Source organism: Perna viridis, chromosome 3, assembly GCF_037379345.1.
Source record: "Perna viridis isolate PV_CMFRI_1.1 ecotype Kerala chromosome 3, ASM3737934v1, whole genome shotgun sequence".
Classification (NCBI taxonomy): domain Eukaryota; kingdom Metazoa; phylum Mollusca; class Bivalvia; order Mytilida; family Mytilidae; genus Perna; species Perna viridis.
Genome location: NC_142447.1, coordinates 3,554,753 through 3,580,023, shown reverse-complemented (window position 1 = coordinate 3,580,023; position 25,271 = coordinate 3,554,753). Strand labels below are relative to the sequence as shown.

The 25,271-nt window shown below is 32.4% G+C and overlaps 1 protein-coding gene across 2 annotated transcripts; it reads left to right on the top strand.

The window, feature by feature from the left end:
* Window positions 1-3,636: 3,636 nt before the first annotated feature.
* On the top strand, window positions 3,637-24,745 carry LOC148620692 (C-terminal-binding protein-like). 2 transcript variants are annotated; one of them, XM_088574391.1, is made up of 11 exons: window positions 3,637-3,876; window positions 10,999-11,128; window positions 11,842-11,967; window positions 13,560-13,717; window positions 14,500-14,644; window positions 15,584-15,790; window positions 16,172-16,270; window positions 18,081-18,206; window positions 20,108-20,215; window positions 20,755-20,925; window positions 21,342-24,745. In XM_088574391.1, exons 3-11 carry the CDS (start codon window positions 11,901-11,903, stop codon window positions 21,587-21,589), a joined length of 1,329 nt encoding a protein of 442 aa, XP_088430517.1. In that variant the 5' UTR covers window positions 3,637-3,876; window positions 10,999-11,128; window positions 11,842-11,900; the 3' UTR covers window positions 21,590-24,745. The 2 variants fall into 2 exon arrangements, with proteins under 2 accessions (XP_088430517.1, XP_088430516.1); XM_088574390.1 differs by having other exon boundaries at window positions 20,108-20,239.
* The last annotated feature ends 526 nt before the right edge of the window (window positions 24,746-25,271 follow it).

Below are 25,271 nucleotides of genomic sequence, written 5' to 3'. Positions count from 1 at the left end.
TGTATAAAAATAACGTATTGTTGTCTGTACATGCACGCATAAAATGTGTTAAACGATTCTTTTTTTTTTGGTGGGCTTCTGCCCCCCACCCCCCCACCCCCCAGGTGAATCTCTGGATCCGCCACTGAAAATGTTTCTCATTTTAAGATGAAATAATTACATTGAAATAAAAACAAGAGGACAAAACAACACTGTGACCACAAAAATTAACATATACTAGTAAAGAACAAACCATACAAAACGAAGGACAAATAAATATAACCAAAAACAATAATGAAAAAAGGGAACAGCATAACGGACACCCCTGTCACTGTACACCCTTTCAACGTTTCGCAAGCGGGTAGGTGTACGGAAAAAAAAACAGCATAAACCCAATAAAAAACGGGGATGAATCCAGGTGCCCCGAAAGGGTGAGCATGCAGTTCCCGCTTGATGAGGAGAGAGAAAGAGAAAAAATACTTGACGTTTACATACTCTTACAAAGTAAGAGGTTGGGATTCCGTTCCTCCATACCTCAACCAAGTCAGAAAATAGCTTGCCAGACAACCTCTAGCATTGCTGGAGTAGACGTTTGCAGGTCGCTGTTTGTAATCGAAATAGACACAGTATAAGTCGGGTCAGGTTGTGTTAACAACCTTCCGTCTTTAAAGTAGGGGCCACAATAGTCTCGGCGTCAAACTTGTTTTCAAGAGAAGCATAGAATGCATATCCAATATTCTTGAGCTTGCCATAAATGCTTTTCAAATTTTCATTTCATTAAATTTTATACATCTAACAATTAGCTATTTTCTGACAGATGGGGTTCGCTGATCATACTGGACGCAGACAGGGCATCAGCCGTAAAACTTTTGAAATGAAGGCTGAAGGGTAATAGCAATATTATCGAACCGATAAAATCTATAAGCAGCAGTCAAAAGGAATTCCATATAACAAATGGCAAAATCGCGGTACAAACCGGAAAGTTGGAAACCACCGCAGTGGACTTTCAAAATGAATGGTGGGTTAAAACAGGTTTTATAGAACGCTTAAGGAGGTAGACCTAGGGTAAGGGACATACCTCATTAAATCAGTGATATGTTTGTATTATATTCAATTTCACCAAAGCCTCTCAAGCTGTCATTTGGAGTAGAATAAAATGAATCCAAATTAATTAGATGCTTACATAAGATGTAAAATGCCGAATACAAACGTTCCAATGATTTTTAAGAGTTTTGTCCCTTTCCCTAGGTCTACCTTCTTAACCTCCCGGTTCATTTTCCGGTATATTTCATCACAAAAGACGACTTTTTGTGATTCGGTTGTTGCACTTTTGAGATAACATGGATTGTGTATGAAATTTGTATTTTGCAAAAGTTATCGTTCTTGCTTTGGTAAGATTTAGTTGATGAATATAAAAAATTTTCTAAAAAATACAGATCTGAATATAGAAAGGACAATCAATACGTAACAAATATACGTAGACCGAAAAGCATCGTTTGTTCGGCGGGTTTTTCTACACCATGAATAGTCAGCTATCTGATTTTTATAGACTAGTACTTTCCTATAAGTTCTAAAGTGAGGCTGACATATAGGTTCCTTTAGTTCCTTCAGTTCCTTTGTGTTGTGTGATCTATTTAGTCTGTTGTCTTTTTTTAAAGATGTTCCCGATTTGTTCTCGTCTGAACTAAAAGAATTTCTACCCATTCAAACAAGTAAACTGACCTTATTTTCCAGACTCTGAAGGTAGTTTGCTTACTTCTAATATATAGATTACACTGTCTGGTAATGCAGGGGAAAATGAAATTTATGTATTTTTATATTGTAGTATGTTGTATGTTGCAAAGATAGTCGATGCCATACTTCTATTCACTGCTTGAAGATCTCTTTATTGATTTTGGGGTTTTTTTTTTTTTTTTTTTTTGATCAATAGTTTATTCCTCGAATTTTCAACATGACAGAGTTTAAACACGTGCACGACATTTTCTGTAGCATTTATAAACAATCTATACCCTCGCACGTCTCATTGACAGTGAAGCATCGCAAGGGTGTGACAATTTATTAGTGCAAAAATCCACGATGTCGTGAGTGCACTTAAGATCTCCGAAAACAAAATAATTAGTTCCGTGACTGATTCATGGAGAAGCGAAACCTTGCGTTCGATCGCTTCTGCAAATCTTGAAAATACAAAAATTCCAGTCATATAAATACTGTACTGTATGCTGTACACGTATTTTAAGAAGCTAACTTTTCATCGGTAGCATTAGAATCAAAAACATATCGTAATTGTGTCAAAGAGTAATCAAGGGAACCAAGGTTATAGTGATAATCAAAAGAATGTAATCCAGGGACAAAGACCAGACATGGAAAACAGACATAACAAAGAACATAAAGTAACTAAAATTATACATACAAAGTAACAAAAGCAAATGAGCAACTCGGACACCATTAAAAACTGGGAACGGTGTCATTGTGTCAAGAAGTAGAATTGTTCAGTGTATGCCTTGTTCTCACTTTCAGTTAAAGAATTATTCTTATTTTGTATTTTTAGTAGATATTTTGGCTGACCATACTTCAATGCTGCTTATTGTGAGTATAACTTATCCATATAGTCGTTAACAGCACCCTCTCAAGCCTGACGAAAGCCACAATGATACTTCTTCAAATTATATATAACAAAGCCTGACCCAGACACTTCAAATTTAAAGGGAGGGGTGCCAGCCGAGGTATCTTAGAAAAAAAGGGGTGCTAGGACATTCTTTGCCATTTCTTGGTCAATTGAAACACATGAAAATGCGAAATTTCCCAATAAAAGAGGGTACCAACCCCCTGCACCCTACTCTAGATCCGTCACTTGATAGAGACTCTATTAATACAGAATTGTAGTCTACGGTTACTTCAATAGCGGATACATTCCAGGGGCGGATCCAGGCTGTCAGTAAAGAGAATTAAAATCGGTTTGGAGTAGAATTAGTAAAAAATCAAGATTCCATGCAACCCCCCCCCCACATTTACAGGGAGCGTACGCCCGGTACGCCTTTCCTGGGATCAGCGCATGCATGTGGTTAATTTTTCAAAGCTAGTATATCATTGAGTTCGTTGATTCGACACTATTATAAAATGAAGCGCGTCCACAAATTTTGAAAACTACGGAAAGTTCCAGAAAAGGGGTATTCTGGGTTATTATAAGCCAATTTTTTCATCTAGTGCTTTAAGTGAACAATTTGTTCCTAGAAAAAATGTGTGTGAACGCTTGTAATATCCAGTGAATCCTTCAATTGCAATTGCATATGGTAAACCAGTGGTTTAATAGAAACAAATATCATGATGCTTTTGAAATTATTTTGATCTGTCTTAAAAATACGATACGTTTTATTTTTTCTCTTCGAAAAAAATATATATTTACCGGGATATTCAATATGACTCGCCACTCCTACGGCATGGCTAATTGTAAGAAAATGTGGCGGGAAAATGGAGACCAGCAAACAGGAGCGATAATTTCGAACGCACCCATGCGATAAAAAATAATTATCAATATCATTTTTGTTATCTATAATTTCTAAACAGACTTTTTATTTGTATTCACTTCATAAAATAATTAATAATAATTTTACAAAATTTATTTCAAAATGTCACATATCATCGAGACAATACGAGACCGCATTCGGCTTGGTTAGCCTATCGGAGATCACCGGTTTGTTACGGCCTCCAAATTACTTCGTTTTAAATCTCTTTAAAGGGGGAGTATTTACCCACATGTGCACATGTTTTTCAAGTAATCGTATTTGCACCTTCTGACACCTTGCTAGGTGAGATAGTAGGGAGATTTGTGTTATTGTGACATTCAAGTGACATAGGATCTACACACACCATTCTTTGTCTAAAAGTGCGAATGGATAGGTGAGCTAATTTTGTTTACTAAAACCTTTGTGACACACATTTTGCCGGTTTACTTTCATTTCAATGCTACCTGTAAATTGTTGTCCTCTAGACAAAGACCAAATGTTGCTGAATTGCGGGCAAGAACATGTGTTACGTCTTTTTCAAACGGGATAAAATTATCTGGGTCAACCATTTTGAGATCAAAGGCATGCCTCAATATATCGGATGTGCACATTTGTAGTTCATAATCACAATATTTAATCAATTATTTGAATTTCATCTTTAAGTTAAGGGTACATGCCGGTCTAGTTTTTAAGTCTTCAGGGTTTTCAATGATAGTACAAGACAAAAACGATAATTGAAAGTCGTTTAAAAAATTGAATGGTTGGACAAGTTGGCATTTCGTTTCGGTGCAGTTTATGCAAATGACCCCCAGCAAAGTGGTAGGGTGTCCATTACACGCCGACATGGTTTTATAAAAGTATTTCCTGTCATTGTTTAGGTGATGTGTAACACACAGAAGTCTAAATGACCCTATGGTCTTGTTGATATCATTCTAATTTAATGCTAGACAGATATTTGAAGTGATTTACAATCCATATTGATTAGCATGCGAGGAAGTATTGATGTTTAGTATGTGTGGTTTATTTTAGATCCCATAGACATTATCTAACAATAGTGTATTTTCTTGATTGGTAGTCATAAGATATTTGTGTAATATACATGTGTATACAGATCAATAAATTTCTTGTTTGTTATTTTAGATACTTGATATCAAGTTTTAGTTCATGTAAATTGTTGTTGATATGAATGGGAGAATTTAAATAGGTTGTTGTGTATAGGTAATTCCATGTAATTTAATAATCTTTAAATGTGAATTTAAATATTGTAAATTTGTGTACATGTATGTGGGTTCTAAATAAAGACTATAATAAAAATTTAAAGATACTGCAAGATGCCAATTTAAAAGTTTCAAGATGATAGGAAATTTGTGGTCTGGACATGTACATTTGTATATTATGGTATTATTGATGAAATTATGTAGAATTATTGTAGTGCTTCATATATAGGTAACTACATATATATGAAGGTAGCTCTCATGTTAAAGACTAAAATAGAAAATTGCTAACAAGTTTTTGGTCATTTGGACATAGAGACTTGAAGGTTCTGTCAGACTGGAAATATTCAGTGACTTACATATGTACAATATGTCTTTGTAATTCACATTCATTGAATTTGTACTTTTCTTCAGAACTGATCCTTTTTGTTTCAAGATACATGTACTGATGGTACATGTATCTCTCCCCTAAAAAAAGTCAATACTAACAAACTTCAGTTTTCAGGTATAATGCAAGTAAAAATTTTGCTACAGTTAAAGAAAAAAGTGAAGAAAAAGAATTTTTCAAATTTAAAGTGTACAAATGTACATGTACAATGTACATTTGAGATTTTCTCACATTACACTTCAACTTGTGCATAGACAAATGATCTGTAAGATACAAGTACATGTACATGTAACACAATTGAAAAAAGTTGATTGTTTGGTTTCCTTTCATGTACACATAAATGTGCATGTACAAGTGTGTCAAACTTGATACATTTGTATTTATCACTAGCCAAATGCTTTTTGTATACACTCAAAGATTTGTCCTTCTGCATGCTGTGGCTAATACGTGTATAAAATCTATGTACAAGGTAACGTTTTAAGTGCTAGTTTCCTCATATTTTTTTTTGACAGTTTATTGTCACTAAGTGAAAGAGATACAATTCATTTTTATCAATTAGGGGGAGGCCTGCCTTGGGTGTTAAAATTTAAATTATTATGATCTAAAGAAAATGTTTTATTGTTCTTGAAGAAATTTGATTAAATAAGAATTTAGTCATGAGTTACTGTTGCATTGCATTTAAAAAAAAACAATTGAAAAGCATGTGTTAAATCGCAACTGATAGTGACTCATCAAGTTTTGATTTACATTGTTTACACATTAATGTGTAGGTCAAAAATAGGGTTGTGTCTGTATTCCATTTTGCTATTTCTAATCTGCCCAAAAAAAAGTACATTGTAGATTCAGTGATCCATGAAGAGCATGGTTCATTGACTTTTTATAATATACAATCTTAATACAGAGAAACATGCATTTATTTTGAATTGGCTAGACAGTGAAATCTTAACGGCAAAATATTTCTTTACAAGCTAACATCTTTTGAATATTTAAAAAAATATTGTTGCTGTAAATAACTTAAAAAACATATGAGAGGAGCAAAATGTGCTGTGGCATGCCTTGCTTAGAAAAGTGACTGATTCTGTCTACGTGTGCATTGTATAATTATGTCTGTCAGTGATATAGGATAGATGGAGCACACTAGAAAGTAGCTGTACTCATTGACATACATGTACATGTAATCATAATGTATACTTATGTTAATATACTTGTTGGTCACTTAAAATGTCAAGGCAATGAGGTTTTAGCTAACGCTATGTGTAAATACGAGTTACTTAAATTCGGTGAAATCAATTACATGAAGCACATGGAATGTATTATCGGGATTATTTACATAATTATTGTTACATTTAAGTGTATAAAGGAGTTATAAATTTCAGAAATTTAATGAATACTATACATGCTCTTGTTTTGTTCGCAAGTTCAAATGAAAAGTAACTTTTGACCTGGAAAATGTGACATACATGTATAATTGTACATGTATGTACACTTTTACATATAACTACATATATGTACACTAGTACTTTCTCCTTGCCTTTTACTAATGTCACTGAGACCTATATGCCTGTACTATGTGTCAGAATTCCATGAAACACATTTTTGCATGAGTGTTTTAGATACATGCATTTAAGTACAAATATGAATGTATTGGTGTATATCCAAGGTCATGAGAAATTTTCAAACATTATCTTTATTGTTTGGCTGTAAGAGACATGTAAATAAGGACAACCTGTTACATTACGATGTATGTGTTTAAGCACTTTAAAGGTAGAGTATTTATGTAGATCTGATTTATACTTTTCGTATTGTAGTGTACCTTTTACATGTACATAGTAAAATACGTGTTGTTATTCTTTACAATTGATGTTTTTATTTAGAATTATTTTTTGACATACATGTACATGTTTTGGCAGTGCATATATGACCAGATTTGGACCACTGGAAACATTGGAATAACTATTATTCCATGTCTGACAAGTTATTGATAACAATCGATGGAAGGTTTCTAACCCATGAAGTCTAGAAACTTACTTTTATTGTAAATTAGGAAAGGATTGTGAAACTTTTGTTAGGATTGTTTATGTCATTTTAACATTACTGAAATAGAATTTTCCTTACCATCATTAAACTATATACATGTATGCAGAAGGATAGACAGACCCATTTGGTTGCACATGTACATGTAGTTTGATAAGAATTTAGGTGCTGTGGTTGTCTGGTGAGCATATTTTTTTCACGTAGAAGTTTTATTGACTGCAGTTAATACGATGGATGAAAGGGAAAATTTAGACTGAATTTGCGACAAGTCTCTCTGTATGTGTAGATTTATATGTTAGTTTCTAAGAGGAGGAAAATTTTTGAAAATTATCTACCTTTCTAAATATAAACACAATTCTGCCAAATGATTAACAAAAGTTAACAGCCTATTTAATTTTAAACCACAAGTGTTTAGTAATGTTAAATACACAGAAGATATCTGACAAAACACTTGTAGTTTGTACAGGTATACATATTTTGCTTATCATAATGGGAAATCTGTAAATCTTATATAAAAAGTATACGCTTAGTGATAAATATCACTTTTATATGTGTGTGCAGTAGCAAATTTAGAAATCCATTGAGGCAGGTTCATTGACTTTCTATGTAATCTAGGAACATTCATTTGTAAACACCATGCTCAGTTAATGATGGTTTTTACACACCTCATCAAGTTGAAAGAGTACGGGAACATAGTTACTTAACGACTTTAATGTGCACACAGGTAAATTACAATACACGATTTATGAAGTAGTATCTTTTGGGTGAACATGACAGAAAATAATAAAAGGTTTGTCATTTTAAAAGTATACATGGTGATATACATTGTACAAAAAGTGTTAATGTTGTGGAACAGTACAAACACTTGTATTAACAGAGATATAACTCTTAATTGTAAAATCGATAACAAAAGTAATACAAGGTCTGTTGAAGCCCTGACAAAACCAGGCGTTCACAGACATTGAATTGTAACTCGTGTTTCTTTATCGAGGAATGATTTAAATATTCCTTTTAACTGACTTTTAAGTGTGTTAACCTGTGATATAGGAAGTTAAACGGTGTTATCTTTGTTCGCCATCTTCTATACATTTAGTGTGAGATAGAGTTCATCTGTTGAGAAAATTTATATAGATTAATACACATAGAATAATTTTCCATTCATTCATTCTACAATTTTAAAAGACATGGAGTGTGTTAAAAGCTACATAATATAATGTACATGTAACATGTACATGTATGTGTAAATTCAAGAGATTCTAGTCAGATTACATGTAAATTTATTGTATTGTTGAAACTTAGATTTCAGTCTTTTTGATTTGACATATAACAGTAATATTGATTGAATGATATATTTTTAGTATTTTTCAGTGTTCTTTCTAAAGACAATAGAACAGTAAATTTCTTAAATACCCAAATTTCCCCAAATTACAATGAACAGTTCAATACCATAAGTGGAATCTATACTATATAAGATTTCAGAAAGTGCACTGCTTATATATTAATGATACAAGCCGTGGTGAATACTAAATAATGTGCAGGTAGTAGAATGCTGATTGTCTTCATCAGTATAATTGAATGAAAATCTATGGTAATGTTATAAGTAAGACAATTAATCTACAATGATGAATTTATAGTTAAGGTATTTCTGTTGTGTAGTGAAATATTTTGTTTTTGTTCATCTTCATGCTGTGGAAGATATAGAAAACACATGTGTATTTGTTTATAGTCAGATAGTGTTGAATTGGAAAACAATATTCTTCATAGTTTCCTGATCTAGCAGGAACTATGTAGGTGGAAGTCTAGTAATGCCTGAAATTTGTTCATTATGTTTTCAAGGTTGGCATAATATTTTTGAAAAAAATCTTCAAAAAGTTGATTTTGAGCAATTTATTTGTTCGCAGACAAAAAGAATGAATGAGTATTGGTATTTACAATTAACATCGTAATGATTACTGTTGACTGTCTTATTTGTGACGACTTCATTGATGTAATTGTAAATACATGTATGTAAAACTTGAGCATAGTTAAATCTCATGGTATCTTGTTTACCTTTGTGTTTTTTATGCCTACATATGGTCCCTGAATTATTTTTCCTATACATGGTCCCTGAATTATTTTTCCTATACATGGTCCCTGAACTATTTTTTCCTTTTCATGGTCCCTGAATTATTTTTTCTATACATGGTTTCTGAATTATTTTTCCTATACATGGTCCCTGAACTATTTTTTCCTATACATGGTCCCTGAACTATTTTTTCCTTTTCATGGTCCCAGAATTATTTTTCCTATACATGGTCCCTGAACTATTTTTTCCTATACATGGTCCCTGAACTATTTTTTCAATTTTTTGTTTTCCTTTCTTTACACACAATGATTGAATGTATTGTATATACACAAAGGTGTGTGAAGCAGATTTATCATTTTAAACAAGTTGAATGACATGCCATCATGTTACACGTACTTTGTGAACACATGAACTTTATGACACTGCACTGTTGAGTGCAAATTTTAAGAAGTACATGGATTTTACAGGCATGGCATTATTTGAAGAATGCCCATTTTATTTTATTATGGCAAAATTTTCATATATATATGTATTTTAACTATTTGTACAGGAGAAAAAAAATGTCAAATTGAGTTGTAGTCTTGACTAGAAAGTATAAATAATGCAGGTATTTAGATGTGTATGTATTTAACAGACAAGTTCCAAAAGAATCTATTGTCTATAAACAACATGATCCACTAGGATTAGCTCCCTATAACTGATGTCATATACTGTAATGGCTACTACTTTTTATATGCATGACCCGAAACAAGAGCAGCTTAATGAGTCTGGTCTGTCCGTCGTACTTTGGTGTACATTTTGTACCTTCATTTTGTGTAATTTTTAACTTTGACATAGCATGCCTTTATGTTTTATTTATTGTTTTTTACTCATTTCATTGTTCAGCATTTGTGTTTATGGGTATATCTTGTGTGTATTCAGGAAGTTGGACACTTTTAATCTTCAGTACATTATACATTGTACTATGAACTTATTGATGTTATGTTTATGAAATTACTAATTTTGACACCTTCATGTGTTTTCTTCATGTTTTGTTTATCTTTAAATACTCCATTTAAAAAGTGGATGGTATATTGGAATTACCATCCATCCAAAATACACCTGAATTATCTCAGTTCCTAATAGGTGGATTGATTGAGATTTGATCGATTAAATTTGTAATGTGGCATTATATAGATAGGGCATAAGTTGTAAGCGATCATGGTTGCTGTCCGATATCAACTTCCTGTATATGTTTAGGTATATCTAGAACAACAATGCCTGAGACGTAAAAGTTGTGTCTTAATTTTAAAGATTCATCAATAACTACAATGTGTGTTGTTGCTTTAAGCTACATCTGATGATCTTTAAGATTATTTTGTTTTTAAGAAAATAACAGTTGGTGCCTTTCCTTTTCTCTGTGAGGGTACATGTTCCTAAAAGTATCCTATCGGTGTTCTAGGATTCCTATTTCCCGTTACCCAGGGCAAGTGAAATTTGGGTCATGGAAAGTTAGGTACTTAGTTACACTTTCCCGTGGCAAGTTGAAAACTTCATATGCTGTAAGGATTTGTTTTGTTAGGAAAGCAGTCATTGACTGAGGGAAAGTTGATTTTATATGGATTTTTCTCGAGGAAACCTCAATTTCTGAATTATCCTAGAACACTGCCTATACTATAGTTTGTGTTCTTGTAGAATATACTGGTTAATGTACATTTTGTATTGGTCTATATATATAACGATTTAGATTTTGAGTAGTATGAGTACAGCATTTTAAGCTTAGAATCTCAGTCTTATATTCAATCATTATTTATGTTTTTTTAAAAATTTTTCCAGAGTTTTCCAGCAAAGTAAATAACAGATAAATAATTCATCATGAAGACCAGTTTATTAAAAGCTGGGCTGTTCTGACTGCTGCCTGATTATAACATCTAGCTCAGATACAATTGGTCAATTTTGTAACAAGGTACTTCTGCATTAAATTTTTTAGCTACATGTACATAGTGAAACCATGAATTTTTCTCTGTAAAGGTGTATTAAATTCACTTTAATGTACTGGAAACTGTTGTCGAAATGTCTGAATAAATACGTGTGTGACATGCACCTGTTATTCAGGTACATGTTAAACCAGACTAATAGCGAGTTGTACATACTGTCAGACAAACTTTCAGGGTCAGCAGTTCCTATTAAAAGATATTCATATAGAAAAGAAGATGATTATTGTAAATACATATAATACTGTTATGTCTCTGACTAATTTTGAGGTGTTTGGAAAAATATGTACTTCATAATGAATTATCAACACTGAAAATGATGAAATAAAAACAGCACTGCTAATACATGTACACACTAAATAAAAACAGCACTGCTAATACATATACATGTACATACTAAATATTGAAAAAGCTGCCATGAATACTTGCACATCAGACAATCAAGACACACATGATAGACAGCTTGATATTTACTGGTTACAATTTTAATTGGAAACTTGTTGAAAATACTCTTTTCTCATAACTTCTATCAGCAATTAAAAAAACTCAATTGGCAAAGAGTAATCAATGCAAACAACTAGAATTGTATAGTGCTTGCATTTGATTATTTTACACCTGCAATTAAAAACAATACATGTACCTGCATTCTTTCAATATTTTGAAGATGAGAACTTTTATATTTTAGGCTGTGCATAAGTCAGCTTTGTCAAAATTGGACTAATTAAGTGGAGTTTCTAACTCCACATGCATCACATGGACAAGAAGAAAACTCTTCAACCAGTTAAAAGACCTCGATTGGAAGCGCCTACGAGTGAGTTTTAATTTTGGTTTTGGAACTCCAGCTTCATGATGAACTTAAAGAGGTAGACCTAGGGTAAGGGACATAACTCTTGAAATCAGGTTTATGTTTGGATCATATTCAATTTCATCAAAGCCTATCAAGCTTTCATTTGAAATAGAATGAAATAACCCATTTTACTTTGATGCTTACATGAGATTGATGTAAAATGCTGAATACAAATGTTCCAATGATTTGTAAGAGTTGTTCCCTTACTCTAGGTCTACCTCCTTATGATCTAATTTTTTTTTATTTAGCCTGTCAACCAAAGACAGTGAATATGTATTTTAAAGATAGCGAGTTGAAACTTTTTGATCATTCCGTTGAAAGAAGAATAAAATTGTATAAAAGGTATTTTTATGTGGAACTATAGAATAGTAATTATTATACCCCATGCCAACTCCTTAAGTTGTGGAGGGTATAATGTTTTTGACATGTCCGTCCATCAGTCCATCGTCAGTTTTCCAGAGGTTCTTTTGAAAAACTTGTAGATATTGACATGATTTTTTGGTATATAAGTTCAGCATGGTAAGTTACAGGCCAAGTTAAAAGTTCGTTCTGCTCCAATGATTTTTACCAAAATTATTGGCCTTAAACTTTAATAGCAAAATTCACGGAAATAATAGTTTTTGGGACTTTTTTCTAAACACTTGCAGATATTGACATAGTTTTTCGTATATAAGTTTACCATGATAAGTTACAGGTCTAATTTATGTTTCATTCCACTCCCATGATTTTTACAGAAGTAACTGGCCTTGAACCGTAAAATTCACAGAGATGACCATTTTCCAGACTTTTTCCTAAACACTTGCAGATATTGACATGAGTTTTAGTATAAAAATTCACCAAGTTACAGGACAAGTTTGTGTTTGGTTCCGCACTATGATGATTTTTACCGAAATTATGGGCCTTGATGAACTTAGCTAAATTCACAGAAGTAATGTTTTTTGGACGTTTTTTTCTAAACGCTTGCAGATTATGACATGATTTTTGGTTTTGACTGTGTACATGCTTCATTTTAAGCTCACCTGGGACGGTCAGTGTGAGCTATTGCCATCACTTTGTGTCTGTTGTAGTGGTCTGTTGTCATTGTTAACTTTTCAAAAATCTTTTTTAAATTTTATTTTGTTGCAATCTCTTCAAATGCCTGAAAAAACACTAATTCCTTTTTTATCAGAGTCCTTCTACATGTATTTCTCTTACGAACAAATTTACATGAGTAGCTAAGGTGGGGTGTGTAAGGGCTCTCACTAAGGTTTTTTAATTTAATATAGTAGAAGTACTGGTATAAATCTTCTGTTGTCCATTTGTGATTATTATTTAGAAATGGGAGTGAAGGTATTTCTTGTCAACAATTGTCATGACTGAAAATTGTTTATTTTCCAATTTATATTTAATTTTGAATTTTACATTTATGATTCTACTTATATTGTATATGCTGTTGTGAATGTTTTTGTTGACATCATGATACCATAAAGATCTGTAAATTTGTTATAGTTCTGTTTTGTGTTCATGCAATCATAGATTTATCATTGATTTTAAATGTGATGTATTTGATTTTTTAGTGTCCATTCGTGGACCAATCCCCAATGGGCCTATGCATCCCCGTCCCCTCATAGCTTTACTTGATGGAAGGGACTGCTCCATTGAGATGCCAATTCTTAAAGATGTGGCAACCGTAGCTTTCTGTGATGCTCAGTCAACCCAAGAAATTCATGAAAAAGTAAGTTCATATTCAGTTTAACAGACTTTTGTTACCATCTAAAGCATTATTCAAGAAACAAACAGCCACATTGATCTCATGGTTGTTTGCTCTGCTAGAATTCAGGAGGATGTGAGTTTAATCCCAAGCTGAGTCGCACCAAAGACTTTAAAATTGTTAGTCACTGCTTCTCCTGCTTGCAGCATATAGAATTAGTAGTGAAGACTGATTTAGCTCAATCAGAATAATGTGTCTGAGGAGGGTGACATGCCTACCTGCTGGCTTTTGCTTCTGTGAGCTAGCACAACAAAAATCAGTGGTGGAATGCTACAAAGCAAATTCTATTCAGTTAGTTAAATATTTTTGTCTGTCAGGGATTGAATTTCAAAACTTTTTCCACTAGCTAAATTTAGCAAGTACTGAAAATTTACACTTGCTAAATTTAAGTTTTTGGGGTTATTTCTGGACTTGACCTATATTACACATAGAATTCCACTGGCAAACTTTAGCAAGTGGAAAGAATTTCTACTAGCAAAATTGAATTTCAACTTGCAATTAGCAAGTATTTCCCCTTAAATTCGACCACTGAAGTATTTCTTTACAACAGTAGCACCAACATTTCACTATTGTCATTAAAGGATTTATGAACATCAGAATTTTAATTTCATTAATTGGCATGGAAGTGTTTTTTAAAAATAGAACTTCAAAAGATTTTATGGAAACATTCCCCTATAGTTATTTTAAAATTTTGTTCATCTGTCTATTGCAGCATGGTCAAACTAACTGATTCTTAAAACTTGTAGGTATTAAATGAGGCTGTGGGAGCTTTAATGTGGCATACCATCACCTTGGCAAAGGAAGACCTAGAAAAATTTAAAAACTTACGAGTAATTGTGCGAATTGGGAGTGGATATGATAATGTTGATGTGAAAGCTGCTGGAGAACTTGGTAAGGATAAATGTTTATTAGGGAAAATGGAAAGCAATAAGTTTCTTCACAGAAATTTCCTGTCTCTTTTTATGTAGAAAAATGTGAAAGTTAATGAAAATTTCCTAAATTAGGTGGTTTATCCTTGGTGTAAATCATTGAAGTTCTCAAGATCTCCCAATACATTTACATATATTCAGCTCAATCATTATTCAAGACTTCAGCCAAATTTTACTGTTTCTAATTACCTTTCAAGTGAAAGTGTTTATGTTGTCTTAACTGGATTTTTAAGAAACTGCTGTGTCCATTTAGAAACCAGGCAGTTCCAATGATATGAATGGCACATGGTAAATTTTTTCCCACAGAATTTTTTGTTTCATGTTATGTTTATACCATATATATGTCATAAAGTACAAAATTCGTTTTTCAAATAGACAATGAATGGCTCAGAAAATGATTTTACAGCTCCCTAAGAAAGCAACTGAGATGAAATTTTTTTGAAAACAAAATTTGTCAGGTTTCCACCGTGGCACTGCCTGGGTTTTGCTTTATGTCAGTTCTGGATGGAATTTTATGTTGTTGCTATCTACAATGAAAAGAAGATCATCAGAATTACTGTGCCTGGCTGTATTGTTTTTGTTTAATAAAAAAATTAAAGTTAAGGTTTTGCATGTACTTCAATCTGTATTATCAATTAAAATGAAAAATTACTAGATACTTATCCTGAAAATTCAGAAGTTAATGCATCCTTTTCTTATTGCAGTTTTGTCTTTTTTTTTTTTATAATAAAATCTTTTGTGACATTTAGGAAAATCATATTTAAGAATTGTAAAAACTCTCATAATGGCAGTAAAATTAACGTAAATTTAATCATTTCACATTTTGTGCAATAATGCAACTAAGGCAGTACTTTCCGATCTTACGGTAAATAGCATTTAGACCATTATGTCTGTATTGCAGGAATAGCTGTATGTAATGTGCCAGGCTATGGTGTAGAAGAAGTAGCAGATTCTACTATTTGCCTAATTTTAAACTTATATAGAAGGACTTATTGGTTAGCTAATATGGTTCGTGAAGGGAAAAAAATAAATGGTCCTGAGCAGTTACGAGAGGCTGCCCAAGGATCAGCCAGAATTCGAGGAGATACACTTGGAATTGTGGGCTTAGGTAACTTTTAACCTTAATTTGTGGTGTTTGATAGTGAATTCATTGGGTTTCTTTAAAATCTGCTTAGTAATTTGATGCAAGGAAAAAAATGTTATGTAAAATACATTTAACAGAAAGTTATATAGTTCACACTCATAGTTGAGAGGAAAGTACCGGTAATTATACTAAGAAAAATTCATGATTTGTCAAAAAAAAAAAAATTGAGGACTTGGAATCCTAATGTAGAAGCTTCCACATCATCTTGAAACTAGTTACCCATTTACCGGTACATCATAGTAAAGTGGTTTTAAGCTAAAAGGAAAGAAGTGAGCGTTGTTGTCAACTAAATATTTTCTGATTTTACTTTCGCCCGAAACTGTGCAGTATATGTTTGATTTTCAGGGCGTGTTGGTTCAGCGGTGGCTTTAAGAGCAAAGGCTTTTGGCTTTAATGTAATATTTTATGATCCATATCTACAAGATGGTGTTGAAAAATCACTAGGTAAGTTAGGGTATGGATGAAATATTCTTGCTGTATGTCACCTTGAAGAATCATTAAGGTATTCAAAATGACAAAGATCAAGCAATGGAAATGTGAAGGCAACATCAAACAATGAATAAAAACAAGATAGAAAACATAGAGAAATGTTTTATTTTCTAGAAATATTAACAGTTCAAAGGCATCACATCTTGAATTCAACTACCTTTTTTTTCTAAATTGGCTCGAAATGTGCCATAGAAATCTATAGATTTTAGATTTTGGCTGTTATTTTTTTTAATCACCAGTCTGTTTTTTTCTAGAAACTGTTGTTAATCAATACATTAAGAACAACCAAGGTCGCACATATGAAATCTTAAAAAATGTAATGATAGCATACATGTTACAATAAACTGAACACTTGTTTTATATGTGGCATCTGTGTCCAGCAGAAGTAGCCCATTATATACAGATAGGGGAAGTAAAGTGTAAAAGATTAACTGACAAGTAGGCCATTAATCCTATTAATATTCTGACTAGTCTAAAAATAACATTTACGACACCTTTATTAGCTCATCTGGTCAAAGGCCAAGTGAACTTATGCCATCGCTTGCCTGCGTTGTTGTCATTGTCATGGACAAATTTTTGAAAATTTTCTCCTCTGATGATTGATTATTAAATCGATTTTCACCAATCCATATTCAAAATATGTCCTTTCTGTTTCTGGTTTGTATTTACACTTTCTTTCATTCAAACTTTTGAATTATCACTACTATTTCTGTTATGTAAAGCACCTCGGAGACAGGATTTTTATGAAGGTCATGGCAGACCCGTTAGGGGGAATCAGTAACAGATATTGTTTGACCACCCAGAGAATTAAAAAAAGCCTTGTATGGAAATATTTTGGATTTATAAAAACATGGGATGAACTGGCAGTTAAAACAATTCTTGATACGACAAAATATATTGACATGATAAACTACTGTTATTGAAAGGTTTATGCATTTTTTGAACTGATACATTAAGACCTTAATTTTCCTCCAACAAATCTGATTTTAATCTATAATTGCATCAGACAGGTACCGATTATTCCAATTAATCAATTATGATTTTTCAGCTGATTTCCAACACTAATTAAAAGCATTTCCTGCATTTGACAATTCAGTCAATTTTAACTTAGCCTGTCTCACTTCTCAAGTTTTTCAAATAAGCAAATGGTAAACCAGGTGAGCAATTTAGGCTCTCTTGAGCCTCTAGTTTTACACCTGTATATTGGCTTATGTATTGTGGTCTAATGATAATTCAAAAACTTCAATTTACACTTTTAAAAGTGTTTGCTATATGGGTATCAATTTCATTGATTAGACCAAAGTTTATTAGTTCATAAATTATCAAAATTTAGGGATTTCAAATAGTCATCTCTGCCACACTTAGTATATAACCCCACCCCTTTATTTAAAATAGTAAAGTACAATGGGAACAGCCTTGATTTGGAAGGTTGAAAAGCTTATTTAAAAACAATGATGAAAATAGTTTGAGTGATTTTAATTTAATGAATCATGATATACTGTGAAAGTACTTTAATTTGTGGATACCAGTTTTTGTTGATTAGGGAAGAAACACAATTTCGAGGATTCTTGAATTCATGGTTTTGAGGTCATCAGTATACACATCAGTGGAAATCTTCTTTTTGTTGGGAACCAAATTTCGTGATTTGACCTACCGGTACCCACGAAAACTATGAAAATTGGTACTCCACGAACAATAGTACTTTCACAGTAATGTAATGAATATGGTACACATTTAACTAATGTGTTCATTTTCATGTTTACAGGCATAACGAGAGTATACACATTACAGGATCTGTTATTTCAGAGTGATTGTGTTAGTTTACATTGTAATCTGAATGAACATAATCACCATCTGATAAATGACTTTACAATAAAACAGATGCGGCCAGGTGAGTAGAGAAAAACTTATTTTCTTGTTCCTTATAATATTGTGAAGGGATTTTAATGGTGCCATTTTTATCCCTCTGTGGCTTCCTTGTTAACACCCTGGCCAAGTCACACCAGATACTTTATAATCAGTAGTCACAGCTTCTCTGTCAAGCATATAGCTTGATAGAGTGATAACTGGTAGGCACCTTCCTACAGGCTGTTGCTTCTGTCTGCTAGCACAATATAATTCTGGTTCAAAATGTCAATTTGTACAAAGCAATGCCAGGCATCAGTCAGATGAAAAAAAAGGTTTTAAAAATTTTAAATCAATTCTGCATTACATTGATTTATAGTTCACTATATAAATGATTTGACTGATTATTACATAGTTTAGGGTATATAGGAATGTATCCTTCTCTCTGTTAGTAGAAAATTTGCATTAGCTACACTGTTATAGAAATAAAGGCATGGACAAATGCTGTAGCTAATGTCCAATGTATATGAATAGGCTATCTTCAGTGTTCATCGATAAAGCCACATTCAAATTCAACTAGCATTTGGCTATGTGGCTATCTTCTACCACTAACACAGCCTCTGTCTGTCTTTTTATGTGAAACTGATATGCTCAGTGGAATTTGTTAATTTTTTTACGAGGTTGGGCATCGGATGTAAGTGCATGCTTGGAAGGAGAGATAATCAAACTTATACCATATATACTCAAGTATAAGTTGATCTGCTTGTAAGTCTGACCCCTTTTCAGTCCAAACTTTCTGGATTCTATCCTGGACCTGCTTATAAGTCAGATCCCCCCTTTTCAGTCCAAACTTTATGAATTCTAGCCTTGACACGCTTATAAGTCGGACTGATTTCTGACAGCTGCATCACTATCATTCATTAATTACAACAAGTATACCTGTTTTTTTTATATCTTCAATAAATGAAATAAAAAATAGATAATTAGAAGCCAGAGTTGTTTTATAGTAGTAAATAATTTAATTCTTGACAAAGAATAAAATAGAAAGTCTATGATATTATAACAAATCATTTTTTAAAATAATTTCAGTAAAATAAGAGGTTTGGCCTTAAAGAAAAAGAAATTCATAAAAAGAATTGTCATTACCAACTAAAATATTGATTACTTTTGTCATGAATTATGGTAGGTTATTGGGTCATGTTTCTATTACACCTTATGGTTTTTGGCTATAAAAATCAATACACAAAATGGATGAGTAGGAAATTTTAATAAGATCATTAAAGGCCAGTATTTTGGTAAAAATAAAGACTAAACAGTAAATATTCTTTTACTGCATCATATTTGAGCTGTAAAAGGTGGAAGATGACGTCAGTCTTCCTAAAACTGATGGTTACAACTAAACATTGGGGTATAAATGGTGCTGTCTTGGCTGTTCAGTGTTGGTGTCACCCTCGTGTCAATTTTGAAGCTTTTGACATTTTCATGTTTTTTAGTTCATAAGCTAGATCTTGTCTGTAAGTAGGAGCCCTTCCCAGCAGTTAAAAATATAGTCCCAAAAAATTTGGGGAGTATATATGATAGATTTTCATATTCTGATTAAGATGAAAGCAAAGGATGTCGCTGGCAGAACTTCTTGTTTCAATTAATAGAAAGTCTCTGCTTTGTTCAATTACAACATAATTTAAGTAACTTAATTTAATAAATATAATTTATGAAGTTAAACTTGACTTTAGTCTGTACAATTTCATTTACTTTATAGTCTTGTGTAATTCACACTTTTTACAAAAAGTGAGTTTGTTAAATGGGGTAATGGATTAACACTTATGTATATTCTTATTACCCTTCTTAGGAGTGGAATAATAAAAAAAAATAGTGGGAAATGTCCTATCTTCTCAATTTTTTTTCTATGTAAAACTTTATATTTGTTCAAAGTCTTTTCTATTGCAGGTGCATTTTTAATCAACACTGCACGAGGTGGTCTTGTGGATGAGCATGCATTGGCTGCAGCATTGAAGGATTCACGAATCCGTGCAGCAGCTCTAGACGTCCATGAAAGTGAGCCATTCAGTTTATCAAATAGTATGTACACATACCATTTGAAATTGACTGATGGTATTGTATTGTCCCTTTAACTCTTTGGTTGTTGTGATCCTAAAAAGGGACAAATTTACTTTTGATGACATCAAAATATTGAAAGAAAAAAAAAAAACAAAAAAATCATCTCACGTGATGTTTATGATCTCCAATACTGTTGGATAATCATACTTATGATATTGAAATGTACATGAGTATTGGTTAACACCATGCAATAATTGAAGTATGGAAATCATAAAATAGAACTGTGTTCTTATCAAAAGGATAATTTGTGTTACCAAAGCCACCTAAACTGAAAGTGTTTGTACATTGTTTAGTAAAATTTTTGTGTGGTCAAAATAAAATATGAGATGAGAAAATTAGCAAAAACTCTTAATGACAATGAGGAAAATGGAAAAAAGATCTTAAACAGCACAGAACATGTGTAGCGTTTACTTTTGTAAGAATGTTTAAGAACAAAGAGTGTAATTTATCTTATAATTCTTAATTTTACTTCACAGGTCCTTTAAAAGATTGTCCAAATCTCATTTGTACTCCTCATTCAGCATTCTACAGTGAACAAAGTGTGACAGAATTACGGGAAATGGCAGCAGGGGAAATAAGAAGGGCCGTTGTTGGTCGCATTCCAGACAGTCTACGCAACTGTGTAAACAAAGAATACTTTACCTCAAGTATGAAAATTGATTGAATCTGTCCTGCTTTAAATTTGCTTTAAACATCTATAATATTGATGCTTGTATGCTGGCGCTTACAATTATGTATAATACAAAACAAGTTTGATGTTGTTGTCCATTGACATTTGGTTAATGTATATTATATATGTTAGTGTGTGAATCTCAGTGAAATTTGAATAATTTTGGATTCTTAAAAAAGAAGGTTTTACTGGGCATAGGCTCTGTGTGTATTGAACATCCATCTTATGAAATAAGTCAACACAGAATATGTTAATCTTGTGAAATACATATATAGATGCTTAGTTAAAGTTACAGATGATAGCTTAAGTGCATTAATGTTTGTTCTGCCATTCAATCTAAAACTGTCCTTCATGGGAGATTTAACATTGTGCATAAAACATTTATATTTTTAGATTCAGTGAGACCACCCTATGGTTTTGTTGGCTACCCAGAAGGGATGAATGGTGCTGGATATCCATTCCCCAACCCTGCTGCAGCTGCTGCCGCTGCGGCTGCATCAGCTGGACTTGGAGTGACACCAACTCTCGATGCCCATCAATCTGTTCCCCATAGTACACCTCATTCTCAACAACCACATAGTACATTATCGGAATCAGCAGCTCTTCATCTTGTCAAACCAGAGAGCACAGACGTTCATTGAAACATTTTGTGTGTGTGAGGATTTAACACTTGTGGTGGCATTCCATCTTCATTACTGGCTTGCTGAATCTCTGTACTTAAAATAGAAAAAAAAACATCAGCATTATGATTTGATAAAATCATGGTGTTTGACAAGTGGAAAAAATTGACATAGTCCACAACATCAAATCATTTATTTTGTCCTCGTCAGTTTAAAATCATGTATATGTGTTTGAAGTGAGAGAATGATTGTTTCAGTAGGTCATTGAAAATCAGCTGTCGTCCATCTTGTAAATTCATAATCATTTATTCCATAGTGTATGTAATCAGACAGTCATCTTACTAGTGTCATGAAGCTTTACAATCATGATTATGTTCTGTTCAGATCATGATTATTTTTTCTGTTAAAATCATAGTCATGATTATGTTCAGTTACCTAATCATGATGTTGATCATGATTATGTTCTATTCTAATCATGATTATTATCAGTTTGTAATAGTGATGGTCATGTAATCCATCAATTTCAATGTTGCATTTTCGACAAGAATATGGATTATTTTTGTGATATGTTGTGAGAACAAACAATGCAGCATGATTTATTTTTGTAGAGATAATCAAATGTACCTTGAAGTATGCAGATTAAGTGTTAAATGTTTTGTGTTTAAAGGGTTGGAAAAAGTCTCCTTTATTTTTCTTTTGGGAAATGGCGAGGAAAATTCTGAGTGTAATTAGTTTTGTTTTAGTCTTGGCAACATGATAAAAGATATTTACAACATTCTGTTATTTTGCCTTTTGGCAATCAACATGATCTACATTCTGTTTCATTTTCTGGTAATTTACAAACTGAATTTAATATTGGAATAGAAAATTTTGTTTGATGAATATACCAAAACTTAAAAAATAAATTTCCGGGCTATTTCTGAAAATGAATAAAGAGGGAACTTTTTCCAGTTCACTTTATAGTGCTTATGTTAGGCTAGAACTGTTAACACAAATACTGTGAAGGTAGTTTTGGGTACATGTACTTAGGGACCATTCTTGGATTATGTTTTTATGTAGTTGTCTTGTTGCCAAGAGCTTTGGAGATTTGCGCTTATACCAAATTCATCATTGTTCCCAACAATTAATCTGTACTCATTTAACACTAAAATAGTTTAAAACAAGAAATGGTGAGTTTTGCTTGATCATTTACAGTTCTGAAAAAAGGTTGTTTAAGAAAACAAAAGACAGCCAAAATTTTAAAGAATTTTCTATGGAGTCAGTAGACACTGTTTGAGGACAACTTTTACTTCGTTTTTATTTGCCAGTAATTTAAATTACATCCTCAGTGACAAGGGTCGTATGTTCTTTTTTGTTTTTCAAATTTCCCCCTTTATCAGTTTTGGACAAAAACAGGTTAAGATCTCATTAATAAGGCCAATCAAATTGTTTGTAATTGTGAGAATGCAATAATGATGATAGAAGTTTATTATCTACAATAACTTTACATACATACATTGGCCAATATAAAATTGAACAAAATATTTTTGTTGTAAACAAATGAAATATGTGCTAAGGGGAGAATATGATTGTAGTAAGAAAGATATGGATGTCCTTCTGAATAATTTCCTGAAGAAGTAAGGGTTTTCAGTGGAGAAAAAGTTAAGTGTAACACATTTGTAGTAACACATTTTGAATCTAGCAATTCAAAAATTTCATACTGCTTCCAAATTCCTTAATTTGATCAAGAAATTGTAAATAAAGCCAATCGTAAGTGAAACTGTACTATAATGTCAAGATGGTCAATCAAATTAAAATGTTCTGATGACCAATCTGATCAGCCAATCAGAATTGATCTTCCATGATTTTAAAAGCATTATTCTAAGGGAAAAACCAAAGAATTCTGAAAAGGTCATCTGAACAGAAAGTAGAATGAAGTGCTGTTAGATCCTACATGCAGTGACTGAATGGAACAATTGATAGGTCTAATTTTAATTAGATTGTTAATATAGTATAAGTCAGTACATTGTAAAGATTGTGTGAAACAAGTGTCAGATATTGTACTTAATGAAATTTTAACACGCTTTATTTATGTGCAAACTTAGTAGGAAATATAGAAACAGAAATAAGTAATGGAAAAGTCTGACGAGATTTCCAAGAGAGCCTCTTGACTTAAAATTTGTTTAGTGCTAAGATTTTACTGCAGTCCTAACTCATGTCATTTTATAGTTAAGTTTCACGGTAACACAGATCCAACCCTGACACCATTTTCTTGTTACCCAGAATAAAGATAGTTAATTGAAGATTAACAACACTGGGACCATGTATATTTCCCTCAGTGCTATGGGTTGTATTGTTGGATCTGAAAATATTTACGTGGAATATTTGTTTTTCTACTTCATGACTCTTTTTTGTTTTCTGATGTACAAATGGATACATGTAACATGATGTTTTATGCAAGGTTAACAAGTATTAGCATCAGCTAAATCTGAATGATAGACAAGTTTGAGGAAGATGTCTAGCATTGTTGTGTACAATGTGTACACAATCACCAAAAAAAACTTACAATCTGACTATTTTTATGTGGTTGCTGAAAAAAGTTGTGTTCACTTTAAGTAGGTAGACCTAGAGTAAGGGACATAACTCTTACAAATCATTGGAACGTTTGTGTGAAGCATTTAACATCAGTCTCATCTAAGTATCAAAATAACTTGGATTGATTTCATTCTATTTCAAATAAAGCTTGATAGGCTTTAGTGAAATTGAATATGATGCAAACATATCACTGATATCAAGATTTATGTCCCTTATTGTAGGTCTATCTCCTTAATTAGAATATTGTAAAGTTCTAAAACTTATGGATTTATAGATATCCTTATCAGCTGAGACATTTTTCTGACTTCCAATAGATTCCTGAGGTATGTATTATCTACTATTACTATGCCAGAGGAGCCTGACCAGCCGTGTTCTTACTCTATGCTATCTTATAGTGCAAATTGAGGCACAGGAATTTCTAACCTCATGCATTATATATAAAGAGTTAGCTTTAGACCTCAGTTACTTGGTGTTACAGATTTTTTCTTGAAATTGTCTTTAATGTAACAGATAGATTTCTTAAACATATTTTGTTTTATGCATTACTGTATTCCATTCATGTATTGCTCTTTAGGATAATAAAATGTAACAGTATTTTGTTAACTATGTGTATCATTTTTTACTTCATAAAAATCATGTCATATTTTGTTTTTGGAAAATCAGTCTCATCAAATGTTGGAGTATATTTCTGTGGAAAAATATATGTACAGTATTTATAGTGCTTGGTCAGTTTTCTTAAGAATTTAATTAAATGAAGCGCAGTAGATATTCAAATTTTACAGACAATTCAGTACTGAAACAGAAAAAAAAGACAGGTTATGAAGAAATTTACATGTCACAGCAGTAGCAGATCCAAGAATTGGAAGTCACCCTTTTGTTGAAATACTTTGTTAATATATTGCATTGTGTTGGCAAAAATAAGCAAATGAAAGCCTTGAAACCCTCTTTTTAAATCAATTTCTGGTGCAGGCCCCATTTATATATTTTGGATGTGCCCCTTTCACAGTTATCATTACGGAGAGTAACACCACCTAGGTCATATGAGGATATTTTTAAGAGGGTGTCCATGATTGACCCAGGCAGTGGATGACACATGCCAAATCTTGTTTACATGAAATTTTCATTATTT